Below are 15,896 nucleotides of genomic sequence, written 5' to 3'. Positions count from 1 at the left end.
AAAAAAAAAAAAAAAAAAAAGAAGTATTCCAGGGCTGGGGATTTAGCTCAGCAGCACAGTGCCTGCCTGGCAAGCTTAAGGTCGTGAGTTTGATTCCTGGTACCGGAAGAAAAACAAAAAAAGAAGAAGTATTCCACCAGCTGGGCATGATGACATATACCTGTAATCCCTGCAGGATTGCTGGCAGAGGCAGGATTGCTCTCAGTTTGAGGCCAGCCCAAACTACATAGTGATACCCTATTTAAAAAAAAAAAAAAAAGTATTTTAAGTGATTCTGATGCACATTAAATTTTGAGAAACATAGGTCTAGAATAAACGTTTCCCAAATGTTAGTCATACATTATCTTTACTAGATTTTTTTTTTTTTTTTTTTACGGTTTTCTATTTCTTTGATATCTTTTAACTCACTTTCTGAAAATTTAAGTTAATGACTCTTGTCACTTAATGTTTTCTATGCATTAGTTTGTGAGGTATATCAAATACAGATATTGCCAGATAGAAATTTCTTTTGTGACATAATCATAATAACTTTTTTACTGAGTATTTAAAACGTCTTGATGAAATCACGTAACCCTCAATTTCTGTTGTGTAAATCCCATACTTTGGAAACGCTGTTGTAGGTATTATTAAGGAAAGTTGAGAAGAGAGTTGTTGAGCAGTATATACCCAAACTTCTGAGTAAAAATGATTAGCCAGAAAAAAAAAAAAAGTGATTAGCCAGCATAAAGGTTCATGAGACAGAGATTTAAGAGATCATCAGTGTCAGATTACCTGGTTTAGCTTGATTTCTTACCTCTCCTTCAGTGTTTTACTCCGTGGTAACCACTGGTGCTATGGGTTTTCATTAACCAATTCCACAGAACAGGGTGAAGAGAATTCTGGAATAGAAATTGAGAGAGAGGAGCTGGACATGGTGGCACACTCCTGTAATCCCAGCAGTTTAGCAGCAGGCTAAAGTAGGAGGATCAATGTGAATTCGAGGTCAGCCTCGGCTAATAGTGAGTTCAAGGCCAGCCTGAACTACACAGCAGGACCTTGTCTCAAAAAAGGAACAAGCAAAACAGACAAAGAAGTAAAAGAAACTGAGGGAGAGAGGCTATGATTCTGCATTATGGACAGGGGAACAGAGCAGGGCGTGATACTTAGGAAAGCTGACCCTAACCCCAGCCTAAGTCTAGAAACCATTTATTATTAGTGTGAACGTTCTTGTGTTACAGTTTGATTTGCCCACGGTATTAGAAGAATACTTCCCCCAGTGATGTATATGTTGGTTGATGTGTCTTAGGGTATAGTAATTATTGATAACAGTAATATAATATTTCCAGATTGTTGAGTTTCTTTTGTCATTCCTTTCCTTAGAATTATGGATACATTCTATCCTCTTGACTCTGTAATAAAATAATCCTAGAGGGACCAAAAGTGTTACGGGGAATGGAGATTTATGCAGTTATGTTTATTTTTAAGCAATGCATCCTGTGATATTGCTATAAGGTTCTGATATCAAATAAAGTGTTTAAAAAACTATGAAGGAGCCTGGTGTGTTGGTGCTGGCCTATAATCCCACTTACTTGGGAAACAGAGGCAGGAGGATTGAAAGCTTGAGGCCAGCCTGGACAATTTAGTGAGACCCAGGGATGTAGTTGAGTGGTAGAGCACTTGCTTAGCATACATGAGACCTTGGGTTCTATTTTTAGTACTCAAAAAAAAGTGCAGGGTATAATCAGACTTAAGTGAACAGATGTTTACACTCTGACACATTCTAAGAAGTGAATAAAGCATTACAAATAAAGTCCCTTGTGTTTCCCTTCACTGTCTTAGTCCTTCCCTCGAGACAACTCTTTTGTGAATTTGCTGTGTATTCAGGGTAGCACAATATTTCTGCTATGTTATTTTAATTTTTAAGGCTAACGTCTCCTTCATGGTAATCTGTTTTTCATTTTAACTTTTTTTATCATTAGGTTGTCACTTACATCTTTTAGTATTCTCTTTTCCATTCCTTTGTTGGTTTTAGATTTAGGGAGACTTTCCTTGTTTTTTATCACTGTCAACAGCTGATACTATCAGTCTTTTTTAGTAGATAATTTGAGAAGTCAGCCAGTCACTTTTTCTTTGATTCTTTTCAATTCTTTCTTCATAGCCAATGATAGCTTTCATTACCTCTAATTTTGTATGTGGAAAACCCTATAATAGGAGGGCAGTACCAGATACCCAGAATACAGGTATAACCATCAGAATTGCAGTTCTGCAAGCATCCAAACGTAAAATTGAGCAGGTTGTGCTTTTCTATGACATACTATCTTAAATTCTGTATAACCTTAAACTTAATGCTTAAATAAATATTCAGGCTTTCGTAGTGTCTCTCTTAAATCTCAGAGAAGAAAGTCCCCCCAGAAATAATGATAGCCTCAATTCCTGCCAGATGGTGAGACTCTGCTTGTATAATGAGACAAGATAGGTTTGTGGCAGGGTGAATAGAGCCTTAGACCATAGCTACTTTAGTGTTTCTGTTTGCACATCCCCATTATGTCTATTCTGTTAGCTCTTAAAGACCTACACACTTTTTCTTCTCCTACCCAGGGTATTTCCCAGTCTCACTCACTTATAATTTACTTTTTTTTTTTTTTTTTGTACTGGGAATGGATCTCTGGACCTTGCACTTGCCAGGCAGGCACTGATACACTGAGCTATATCCCTGGCAACTAGCTTATAATTTTCTTACATGGATTTTCATAGACCCGAAGGCTGGATTTTTTTTTTAAACTTTAAAGACATTAATATTTGATCAGATCCAACAAAGATGAACTTCTTTTGGGAAGTTTTTCTGTAATGAGCATTGTATTTAAAATGTTGAGCTTTTCATGGAGATTATGGCAGGGATAGTATTACAAACCTATAGGACCATGTGAACCAAAGGATTAAGAGGGATAGCCTTTGTGAATTGTGTAGTATCTTTTTGTTTGCATTTTTTGGAGGTCAGGAAAGTATCTATTGTTACTCTGCACCACTGTAAATTTAGAAAAAAATCATTTGATAGGCAACTGTCTTCACTCATAATAAGTATATGTCTGAGCAGTATAACATATCAACCTGTAAAATGTTTTCAAAGCATTTGTAGTTGTATTAAGACATGGCAGAGAGTCCTCTTTATGAAATGAACCCTGCATGTTGAACTGCTTAAATATACAGTGAGGTAGACTGTATATATTCAGTGGGAAGGCAGCAAGGAATAAAAGAGTAGTAAGATTTTTTTTTTCCTTTAAAGGTTGCCTATAAAAGGTTTGTATAGGTAGAGTCTAAAGAGACAACAAAGGTAGTACAGTTAGTGCAGTTGGTAAGGAAGTGTGAGGGAAGTGTAAAGACGACCAGACTGGTTTCTTAGTGTAGTAGTCACTAGATAGCAGTTCTCACCTGCTTGGATGCACATGAGGGGTTTACTTGTGCATTTCTTAAGGTCTCTGTGCCCTGGAGTAGAGTAGAAACTGGCCATGGGTCTTTGTGTAGTCCCCACATATTGGAAGAATTGGTAATAAGAGAGGAACATTTCCCTACATTTGAGGTTTTAAGGGGTCAGGGAGACCAGAGCTTTAAGCTTCAATTCTATACTTCTCTCTTTAGGTCTAGCTTTCCTATCACTGAAGGGATATGGATCTTCAGAGGGAAAAACCTACTTTGTTTCAAACCAACTGTGACATTTGGCCCCTAAAATGTCTGTCTTTGGGGAGGGGTTTGGTTGTTAACACTCGAAAATGTGGGACTCTCTCCTTGGTCTCATTTATAGACTTGGGATGCTTCCATTGCTTCATGTGCTGTTATCATTTCTTCTCTTTATTTTCCCTAAGCTAAGCTATAATTCTGTACAAAAGAAATGACTGTCTTTATAAATTGCTTGCCTTTAGTGCCTGATAATATGCAGTAAGATAGGATTCTGCATATATTAAATATGTCAAATATTACAAACTTTAAGGTTTTTTTGAAATTATAATACTAAACTCAGTTCACTTTTGCTTAGCCTTCACAGTTGTTGATCACATAGCATGGTCATCCACTCACAGCTTAAAAAAATACAGGGAGCATCGGAGAGAATGGGTAAAGTAAAATTTTGATGTTTTTAAAATAGCACCTAAATCTATGAAAGTTAATTTGGTTATTGTTTGTATGGGTGGGAGAGGGTGGGTGGTGACTGGGAGGGGGGTGGGTATCTGGAAAATAGCATGCACCTTGTACAATGATACCACCTAGGTTAAGGTTTTAAGTGTTAACTGTAAAATTTAAGTCAGTTTCAGAAAAGGCAGGACCGTAAAAGGCAGTATTACTACATATAATGGTGTTATTTTTCCCTCCCAAGAGATTGAAGGAGATTTTGAGAATAGAGGTGTTGAGTAGTTTGGACAGGAGCTCTCTTTTTAGATTGACCTGTTTGTATTCCCTAAGTGAAGCTGTCTGACTCAGTACCACCTCAGGCTTTATTATGTTGGTGAAAGACCTGGGCAGAAATACTAAGGATGCCAGTTTTTATTGTATACCTATGACTCAAGTGTTCTCAAATAAGAGTTGTAATTCATGATGTCCTAAAGGGTTGAGCAAAAGAGGGAGATGAGAGTTGTAACTTTGAGGATAGTTTCTTGGATAAGAAGTATTAATAGATTAATAGACCTTTTTTGATGCTTCTATTCAAATGAAATGCTCTTTGGCTGCCAAAGTTGTGAATCAAATTTCTAATTCTAAAAACTTGGCATTATAGTACCTGCAAAGCCTAATTATTGTGGAGGTTATAGGACAGAGTCCACCATGTATGTGTAGGTAGGACAACTTTTTTGTTGTTGACTTGAATAACTTGGCCTAATTTCTGCTCCATTAAAATTTTTAAAAAACTTTTGTCTGTATGCTAACTGGATTAAAAAATAAAGACATTAAATTTTACTTCTAGAATGTTATTCTGGCCTCAATTTTGCTGTTCCCCTACATGAAGCCATTTGCCAAAGCCAAATATGTTTTACTTACTGTTCCCACACCTGCTTGCCTATCAGCTTTGTCAAAGATACTTCTTCTGTGTGGAATATTCTTTTCTTTACCTTTGCTCTAAGTCTTTAGCTATTTTTCAAATTTTGGCTTCTACTTACTACATGAAGCCTTTCTCCTCCTCTCCGGTTGTTGATGGTGATGGTCATTGGGGTCTTAAAATTACTTTAAGTACTATCTCTTCAACACACCCATTTCACACTAATTGTTAATTATGTATTCTGTTGCTGTACCAAAATGTGGGCTCCTTGGGGGATAGAGCAGTGTTTGTCTTATGCTGTCCATAACACCATTGCCTGGCATAGAGAATCCCTAACAGGTTGGATTCTGTGATTTGGAGCCAATGTCAGTGTAACAGGGCAATTTTTCTCCCATAGTTTATTTTTTTAGATGCTATATGAGCAGTTTTTTAGGGTAGTGGCTTACACAGTTTAGGTTATTTTTATGTGATTATATGCCCCCAAAAACCAAATATGAAGTGCATTGAGTTCTTAAGATATCTCCTTATGTTACAAGGAGATTTCTTTCATATTTGTTCCTTTTGTAGTCTTTTTTTTTTTTTTTTAAGGGGTGCTGTTTTAGCTAGTTTCTTTTGAAAAACATGGTTTGGGCCAGATATTTTGACAGAAGCCAAAATTACCAATATTTTTATTTTAAAATTCTATGTTTAACCAAATTACACTTATGGCATAAACCTGTATAAATGTATTAAATACTACATTGTTGCCAAATTGTATTAAAATGTTAACCTTAAAGTCTTTTAAATAGAACTTTTTAACATACCAAGGAACAGATCCTCACTTGCTAAGTCCCTTGCTCAGTAGTTCTGTGTTTGAATTATTAGGTTTATTATCTCATTGTTTTAAGAATTTCTATAATGGTTGATATTCGATGGCCCTTTTATTGTGTTTGCTAGCCTCTAGAAAAGATGTTTATGGAATAGCCATTTACTTTGCAGTGAGGAGTTATTTTTAAGTGTCTTTTGATTGTAGACTTGCTTTTCTCCTTAAAAAAGCTTATCAGGGCTACTCTTTGCTGTACTCATATTTGCAGTTCATATTTTGGCTGATAGTGTGTCTTCAGGACACATATACCTTAGTGTTAGATTTAATGTAATTTCTTAGGCAAAAGTCACCCTACTCTAGTAAATGTTTGATTATTAAAACTTTGTGAGTCTTCATTTTATTCTAAGGCCTTATCCCCCTATTCTAAGCTTATACCCTTGAGTCATAAGTTTTACCAAGCACTATTGTATTGCCAAAGAACTTAGATACTTGTAGCAAGGGGACTCCTGGGTATGTAAGATTTTTTTGTTTTCCTAGTTTAAAAAATTTATCACTTTTAAAGTCCTTATCATAATTAGGGTACAGATTTAAAACAAAAAAATTCTTTTTCCTTAAGTGATAGGGAACAGAAAGCCCCTCCTACGTAGCTTGGACATTCTGGTGTGAACTTATCTCAGTGCCATTTTAACATAAAGTTGAGGTACTTAATAGTTTTGATAAATATACTTTCTAAGGAAACTTTTTTTTAAAACTTCAGTTGGCCTTGAACTTTAACTTGCGGTTAGGTATCTTCTCTAGGGTTACACTTGTTAAATTAATATTATAAAAAAATTAATACACTTTGATTTTGTTCACTTTTGTTTTCATATACAAGAATCTTCAGTCAACATGTACTTCTAGATGCTGTATTGAAATTGCTGGCAGAGTCTATTCTATACAAACTGAACAATCTGGCCCCTTGTTTTATTTGTAAAGGTTCAATGTATCTATGCCTGCCTACTTCAATCTGCAAGGGAGTGTCAGAAAGGCCCCGCATTCGCCGAGCCGTGAGTTATCACTAACTTTTCAGATGTGTTAATGAATGTGGAACAAAAGCAGTTGTGTTTAAAAGGAAAAAGGGACCATCAAAATAATCTTTATTATAGTAGCAGGCGTGAACACTAAATGGATTATTCCAAATTGTGTCAAAAAATAACCTACTAGAGACTAGCCTCTAGAAAACCTATTGTTGAACTGCTCTGAAGCTATCATTTTAGCTGTAAATTTTTTAATATATACCTGTAGAATATTCTTAAAATATTTTTAACCAAGTTAAAACAGTTTGAACAAAATTTTACCCCACAGTGTTTTCTTGGAATTTAAGCTCTTCAATATAAGCGTACTTGAAAGACGAAATTTTAACCTTTTTGTTACGTGTGAAAAGACAAATGATTTGAATGATTGAATCATTTCCTAGATGAAAGTTTTTGGAGTGCTCCAGGCATTGTCAGCTGTGGAGGTATTTATGATCTCTTGGTACCAATAGTTTTGCTTCAGTAATTCACCAGTAGGTTTTCATTCATTAATGATGATACCCATTTAAGGCTAAAATAAAACACCATTTTTTAGGGCTTATCATTTTATATAGAAAGAGGAAACATCCTTATGAATTCCCCGCCCCAGAGATTATAAGCAAAAAATTGTAACATCTATATTTTATTAGAGCTAGTCACCTTCTTTTTCTTAGATTCTTTAAAATTTTGAGTAGATACGGTGTTTGATAAGCAGGTTGGATGCTTCTGTTGCTTAGGAGGTGTTTTGTTTTATATGAAGACAGAATAAATGTAAATGTACCCCGTTTGGCAATATATAGCACAGACCACATAAAACTTGGAGCTGTGGAACCTTTGGAGGCATTAGAAAGTTAACATTTCATTTAGGCAATGTGCCTTTGTTTGACTGGTGTGTAAGTCCTTCTTCCAGGTTTGTACGCTCTTAAATGCGTTATTCTACCCTCTCTAACTCCTCCCAGCAGCAAAAGGGAGACACTTCAGCTGGAACAAAATAGTGGAAGAAATGGCGTCTGGGGTTCAGTGGGGATTCGCAGTGTGTATGCAATGTTTGCAAGATTACTTTTTATGTTTTCCAATTAATGTAAATAATTACAAAATAAATCAATGCTTACTGTCAAGAAGGGAACATTGTATTCCAGTAGAAACTCTCTTAGTGGGTCTGCTGCAATCCTTTAACCTCTTGGGGCCTCAGTTTTCCTCATCTGCAATATGAAGGAGTTGGACTTCATAAACTTCAAGGTCCATTCCTGCTCTAAAATCCTATGCTTTCCTGAAGTATTCTATTTAACAGAATGCATTGCTTTCCCACTTTGACTGTTTGAATTACATGTGCAGTACACATACTGCAACTGCATGTTGTCTAAAGTAGTTTTTCTATAGGATGTTATAAAAAAGCTAATCCCTCTTGACCTGATTTATAAATGTGTGTGTATATAACCACACATAAAAAGCTAGTGAAACTAGGGCTTTCAGAAAATAATTACTTTCCTGTTGTCTAACCTTGTATGTTATTAACTTTTCTATATTACAGGAGACACTACCCGTCAGCGAATCAAATTCAGTGACGACAGAGTATGCAAGAGCCATCTTCTCAACTGTTGCCCCCATGATGTCCTTTCTGGAACTGTACGTGTTTATTAAATCTATTTGATTACTGATATACTAGAAAGATGAACTGTGTACAAAGTCTTAATTTTTTGTCAAATTATTAAGCAATATTTTAAACAGTTACTAGAGGAGGGATTTGTATCCTTTTCATTTGTTTATTTAGATTGATGATTTAAATCTACAGTAATGGGTTTCCTCACAGAATTGGTAGATTTTTTTTTTTTTAAATATTTTTTCCATTCTTCATAACAGTTTTTTAAAAGCACTTATTTGCAGTGTAGAGGGTAGGTAGGCTATAACATAGCATTTACACTTTTAGTTAGAAGTAATTAATTGTTTTTTTTTGGGGGGGGTACTGGGAATCAAACTCAGGACCTTGTCTTCGCCAGGCAGGCGCTGTGCCATTGAGCTATATCCCAGGCCCCTGATTAATTGATTTTTAAACTTTAATGTTAAATGGAGACTTTTACCCAAAATAGTATACATTTTTGTTAAGATTTATGCACATTTATATTGTGGAATCCATGAGAAAAATATATTAGTAAGTACTGAAACCTTTACAATTTGAGAGTAGTGTTGTCACACAAAGTTGTCTTGCTAGCTCCTGATACCCTCTGTCTCAATTTAGATTCTACCTGCGGATATGTTGATGTTAGAGTATTTTATTTTGTCTTTTTGAGACAAGGTTTCGCTATGACATTCAGGCTGACCTTGAGCTCACTTTTTTTTTTTTTTTCCTCTTTTGAGACAGGGTCTCGCTGTGCAGTGCAGGCTGGCCTTGAACTCACTTTGTAGCCCAGGCTGGTCATAAACTCACAACGATCCTCCTGCCTCAGCTTCCTTAGTGCTGGGATTACAGGTGTGTAATCCACGTGGCTTGGAGCTCACTTTTGTAGTCCAGGCTGGCCTTGAACTTGCAGCAGTCCTGCCTTAGCCTCTTGAATGCTAGAATCACAGGTGTGCACCACTTTGCCCAGCTAGAGTATTTTAATTTAAAAGGCTAAAAAAACTTGATGATGGATTTATTTAAATGGAATAAAGAAATTCTTTGACGTTTGGATTTGGTTGAAATTATTATGAAAGCGGTAGCACTTCTTTCACTCAATGGAAGGAAGATGGTAGAAGATGCACTTGATGGTAGTGGAAGCTAGTAGGGGCTAAATCTTGAGCTGGCTTCATTTCTCATTTGCCAGAAAAGATTTTCCTCCCTTAGCTACAGATGCCTAAATGAGTGGTTTATTTTGGTAGGAAGAATTAAATTAAGGACCTACCCCAAACAAGACTATCAAGGCATATACACCAGGAAGCACTGCTGTTACTTTCAAAGACAGTTGAAACTGTATTATGTTAAAAGAACAAAAACTTAAATGTTCTTTTGAAAGCTCAGGACCACAAAGTAAGAAATCTTATTTCTGATGTAGGACTGTTGACAGACAACGTCTGACAGCAAACTTACATCTACTCTTTCAGTTCCTAGAATTATTTTCAGCTGTGCTGTGGTGCATTTGAAATCTGTAATGGCTCTAAGTTCTCATTTCAGATAAATTTAGAGTACATTAATAAAATTACATAATTTAGCTTTTTTTGCTTTTTAATATTTTAGAATCAGCCATAGCAAGATTTTGATCTATTACTTTTTCTTCTAGTATGACATTAATAATAAACTCTGACTTTGCAATGTGTTTCACATTTTCTGATGTATATAATACGGCTCAGCACCCCCTTTGTTTCCTTTCCTGTGGTACTTGGGATTGAACCTGTGGTCGCAAGCATGTTAGGCAAACACTCTATGCTTAAATTATAGCCCCAGCCCTCATTTATTTTTTAAAAGGATTGTGGGAAATAATATAGTCATAGTTATAGATTGGAAATCAGCCTTAATGATATTTAGTAACTTCATACCAAAATCACTCAGCTCTGTTGATGTGAAGTAAAATTGGAACCAAAGCTCAATTTCTAAAAAATATTTGATTTATTTATATTTTTTTGGTACCAGGAATTGAACTCAGGATCTTGCACTTGCCAGGCAGGCATTTATGCCTCTGAGCTATATCCCCAGCCCTAAAAAACATTTCTGATGCTTTTATTAAGAGATATCTCAAACATAAGCAGAGGTAGAATAGGCTAAGCACTCATGGACTTAATATTTATCACTCAGCTTTTTTTTTTTTTTTTTTTTTTTTTTTTTTTTTTTTTTTTTTTTTGGTTTTTCTCCGGTACCGGGAACCGAACTCACGACCTTGCGCTTGCCAGGCAGGCGCTTTTGCCGCTGAGCTAAATCCCCAGCCCCTCACTCAGCTTTAACAATTAGTAACATTTTGATATTCTTTAGACACAAATTATCTGATCTATAGTCTTGTCCAGCATGTTTTCTTTTTCTTTCTTTTTCTTTTTTTTTTGGATACCAGGAATTGAACTCAGGACGTTGAGCTTGGTTGGCAGGCAGGTGCTGTGCCACTGAGCTATATCCCCGCCCCACTTTTTTTTAAGACAGAGTCTCACTTTGTAGTTCAGGCTGCCCTTGAAGTCACTCTGTAGCCCATGCTGCCCTCAAACTCCCAGTGATTCTCCTGCCTCAGCCTCCTTAGTGCTGGGATTACAGGCATGTGTTACCCCGCCCATGGAGAGTTCTTTTTTAAAAGATAATTTTGAGATATGTCATTGAGTTACGCAACCTAGACTGGCCTTGAATTTGAAATCCTCCTGCCTCAGACTCTTTGGACTAGATAAATTTACAGGTGTGCACCACTACAGATGGCTTCTATAGGGAATTCATAATCTTCTGTCTTTGTTAACTGAAGAGGATGGATGGTTGGTCTTGGGCCTGTCTTCCCGTAAAGTTCTTACTGATGGGTTGCACAATGCACATTTTAGCAGATTTAAAAATCTCTGGGCCAGATGAATCCCAGCACACAGGAGGCTGAGGCAGGAGGATTGCTGTGAGTTTGAGGCCAACCTGGACTATGTAGTGAGACCTTGTCTCAAAAAACAAAAACAAAACGAGGACAGTATTTTTCTATCATAGAATTTATTTATTTATTTATTTATTTTTTGAGACAAGGTCTTGCTATGCAGTTCAGGCTGGCCTTGAGCTCTCTTGCAGCCCAAGCTAGCCTCAAACTCTCAATGATCCTCCTGCCTCAGCCTCCTGAGTGCTGGGATTATAGGTGTGTACCACCATGCCTGGCTCCTGTCATAGAATTTAAGGTGCATATTTTAATAGGTTTTTTTTTTTTTTTTTTCCTGAATTGTTTTTTTGAGACAAAGTCTCATTATGTAATTTAGGCTGGCTTTGAACTCATTTAGGCAGCCACTCATAGCAATCCTCCTGCCATAGCCTCTGGAGTGCTGGAAATACAGGTGTGCACCATTGTGCCTGGCTAGAAAAATACTGTTGCGTAGTATTGTTCTTACGGTACAGAATGTAAGGATGAGGCTTAAAAATGATGGTGTCCTGAATAATATGATAAACAGCTAAGGCAAGGTCTTACAAAGGCACTTCCAGAGGGAACTCTAGGAATCAAACCTCTTTATTTGCAGCCTGATACGTAGAATTGTAATATGTAAGTATGGGTCAGAGTAGATGTGATCCTCTTTAAGAATATGCAGTTTTGAGCACTAGGATCATTTTTGTGAGGGTTTAGAGTTGTCATAGAGTGGTATCCTTCAGAACCTGAAAGTCATTACGACTGCTCATGTCCATTATTCTTAAGAAGGGCTGCTATTAGCAGGTCATCCTATGTATGAATGGCTTACAATTGCAGAGCTATTAACTTCTTTACCATCTGGTCCCCCCTGTAGAACAAATCCTTTTCTGGGTCACAGTTGAATAGTTAATACCTTTTTTTGTTGAAAATGGCTTTTGTTTTTTGTTTTTTTGAGATAGGGTCTCACTATATAGTTCAGGCTGGCTTTGAACTCACTGTATAGCCCAGGCTGGCCTCAAACTTGCAGTGGGGATCTTCCTGCCTCAGTCTCCTGAGTGCTGCAATTGCAAGATATTCCTGGAATTACAGGCATGTGCCACTGTGCCTCACTACCGCGCCCCCCCACCAGGAATCGAACTCACGACCTCGTGCTTGCCAGGCAGGCACTGTGCCGCTGAGCTAAATCCCCAACCCCTGCCTCGCTCTTTTTGTATGTTAGATGAAAAAGGAAAATAACTGAATTTTAAGTTTTATAATGCTTTTTCTAACTAAAGGTTAGAAAACTAAAGGATGCCCATTAGCATTCCTGACCTTATTAGATTTGTCACTTTCAGCAGATTATAGTTTACTGATAGTCTAGGATTATTTTGCAAAAGAATACATAGAGATGTATTTTTTGGCTTTTTTCATTATTAAGAAGTTGTACTTTATATCAAGCACTTGTACAGAGTGTGGTTTCTAAAAATTATACTCATAGCTGACAATTTGTTACAGAGTTTTTTAGCCAGGTGTGGTGGTGCATACCTGCAATCCCAGCACTCGGTAGGCTGAGACAGGAGGATTGTTGTGAGTTCAAGACCAGCCTGGGTTACAAAGTGAGCTCAAGGCCAGCCTGAACTGCATAGCGAAACCCTGTCTCAAAAAGACAAAAAAAAAAAAACCAAAACAAAACAAAAAAAAGAATTTTTTGGAATTCAGCTTCATGAAAGTGCTTCTGTAACATACTACCATTCTTTATTGTTCATTACTAATTCTTAAATTAATAAGTTAATCAATGAGGTACAAAATGCTGAACAGAGAAAACAGTCTTTGAGTTACGACTTTTTTTTAAGAAGCATGATTTTTTTGTTTTCTTCTGCAATACTGAAGATTGAACCCAGGGTCCTGCACATGTTACTGTGCAAGCTGAGCTATAGTCCCCACTCTTTTAGCTTTATTTTGAGATAGGGTTTCAATAAGTTGCCCAGGCTGGCCTTACACTTAGAATCCTGCTTCAGCTTCCCTAGTAACTGGGACAACAGTTTGCATCACCAAGCCCAGCTCTTTCCTGTCTTTTAGAAATGATTGGATGTGGTAGTGTTCATTGTCAGAAGTTCTGAGTTGGTTTCTTGTGCCCCAGTAGGTTCTGGATTTTATTCAAAGAATAGTTTTTACTCACCGAAACTTCCTGTATTGCTTGTTTGACTTTTTCTTGTAAGATGTGGTGTATACTCAGTTATTGGGCTCCATACAGACCTGACCTTTAAAATCACTAGTATCTTTGAGAATGCATGTTTAAAAAAGGCATGAAAATAAAGACAAGAAGAATAAGTGATAAGAAGTACATCTGCACAAAAGTTTTTAAATTAGCCATAGAATATATTTCTTGAGAGGGTCATTGTATTTTTCAGTGTTATATGCCCAGCATCTAAAACAGGGTCTTACCCCTTTTCTTCTTTTTTTTTTTTCTTTCTTGAGACAGGCTCCTCGCTATGTAGTTTAGGCTGGCCTTGAACTCACTATGTAGCCTAGGGTAACTTTGAACTTGCAGTGATCCTCTGGCCTCATGTTTCTGAATGCTGGGATAACAAGTGTGCACCACCACACCCGGCTCTTTCCATTTCATTGAATGTACAATTGATCCACCTAAAAGTAGACTATTAAGTATATAAATAAATTTGTTATAAAACGCAACTTTAAGTTTTAGAAATTAAGTTACTACTGATAAAAATGTTTGAGTGATTAAATTTTAGTAGTATTCCAGTTAAGCAGAGGAAGAATGGATCAGGTTAATGAGGGTCGAATGAAGGTAAGAGTTTACAGTGCTTGTTTCTAGAAAAGTTGTTTCTAAAGTCATCCCATCAGTAAATTGAGTTGATTAACTAAAGGAAGTAATTTTAAATGGAAAAGTTAAAACTTTCAAGAAGTGATTTATCCTACTTAGAGAACTTGTCTCAAAATAAGAAATAGCTGGAGTTATATATAGCTCAGTGCAAAATGGCCCTAGATGCAGTCCCTAGTACCACAAACAAAAAAGATTTGTTTAATTTTTCATTTTGAGAGTGGTGCTGGTCAATTCATTTTCTTAAATACTTGTCTTGTACCTGCTGTGTGCCATGTGCTGTGCTGAGTCGTGGAGATACTGATGTGGGGATGGGTTTCTGTTGTGATTATAGGAAATTACAGTCTGATGCAGGAGGCAGACCATGCAGTGTGGAAAGGAGTGGCTCCAGTTGGTGAGAAATGTTATGCAGAACAGCATGGTTAGGGGTTTAGTGCCTGGCATTTGGCAGGGCACAGGCCAAGGCAAGGGGCTACTATGGCAAGGTGGTTGGAGGAAGCATTTTTAAGTGAACTGATATTTGAAGACATTTGCATGTTGAGAAGAAGCTAGTCTTTTTTTTTATTGGGGTCTTTTATTTTTATACATGTGACAAGATCTTAAACCAACAATATTTAAATAGCACAAATTTACATTCATAAGGAATGTTTAAAAAAAATCGACCAGTACGCCACTTCTTGTGATCTAAAATTCCAGCATTTTACAGTGTAAGGGAAAGAGGAATGGGGGCACATCCAAAGCATCTCGCGCAAGAGAAATTACTTAATTTTCACATGTAGCTAGTCATTTCTGTGGGATATTAACACGCCACATGTTGTTTCTACACAGAAATTTGTGGTAGCTTCATATTGTATAGTAGAAAACTAAAACCCTTAGCAGTTTGATCCTCTTGTTGTTTCATTACTTTCTTTCTTCAACATGCTTCTCATTTTTGCTTATCTTTTTCTCTGCCTAGAATATTGTCTTCAAATTTGAATTCTGCCTTATTGACTATATACACAGTTGCCTTAGCTTCTAACGGTTCAATCTTTGGGCTCTAGTATCCCAGCGTACTTCCTCTCTGTACTGCTGAATAGGTACTGTACTTGTTATGTGTCCCCACTCCCATCTTCCCAAGTGGGTAGTAGTTTTTTGCGAGGGTAAGGTCTCTTTAATTTTTTCAAATTATCTTTGCATATGTAGGCTCAGAAAAGAAATACTTTTTCAAAAAAGATTCCAGGAAAAGGTAGACGAACATTATTTGTCTTTATCTACTTGGAAAAATGGGCTTGAGGGGGAGTTCAGATGGGAAGAGACGGGAAAAGCTGGGAATTAGTCACCAGGTGTGGTGGTGGCAAATACCTGTAACCTAGCACTCTGGAAGGTAGGGTTAGGGAATAGTAGACAAGCTGGAACTACTTTTCTGTATTTTTATTCATCTAGTACTCATCTATAAGACTTGTTAGGTTTTAGAGCCAAGATTGGGATTAGTAAAGAAAAACCTTACTTTTATTTCATTTAATTTTGGGTCCAGCACAGCAGCTTGTGCATTTTAGGCAAGTGCTGTACCACTGAGCCTTACCCTCCAGCCCTTAATTTTTATGTTAAACAATAGTGGCATAATTAAAACTCACATCCAGGTTTTCCTGTTATTTCAAGCTGTTTTCCACATTGTATTAGGCTTTTCTTTTCTGTCTATCTAATT

General features: G+C 36.8%; 1 protein-coding gene across 11 annotated transcripts in view; it reads left to right on the top strand.

Annotated features, from left to right (window-relative positions):
* Positions 1-15,896, top strand: part of LOC102026334 (putative RNA-binding protein Luc7-like 2) — a 66,152-nt gene that overhangs the window by 7,816 nt on the left and 42,440 nt on the right. For 3 of the 11 annotated variants that reach the window (XM_005405441.2, XM_005405439.2, XM_013504958.1), the window contains one exon: positions 8,388-8,482. In XM_005405441.2, coding sequence (XP_005405498.1) covers positions 8,388-8,482 — 95 coding nt within the window. Of the gene's footprint in view, positions 1-2,631; positions 4,087-6,779; positions 6,851-7,815; positions 7,890-8,387; positions 8,483-15,896 lie in introns of those variants that run through there. The other 8 variants (XM_013504953.1, XM_013504955.1, XM_005405438.2 and 5 more) reach the window with 6 other exon arrangements.

This window comes from Chinchilla lanigera, unplaced genomic scaffold, assembly GCF_000276665.1.
Source record: "Chinchilla lanigera isolate Chin_1 unplaced genomic scaffold, ChiLan1.0 scaffold00093, whole genome shotgun sequence".
Classification (NCBI taxonomy): domain Eukaryota; kingdom Metazoa; phylum Chordata; class Mammalia; order Rodentia; family Chinchillidae; genus Chinchilla; species Chinchilla lanigera.
The sequence above is the reverse complement of the archived record's forward strand: the minus strand, read 5'-3'. Positions and strand labels throughout refer to the sequence as shown.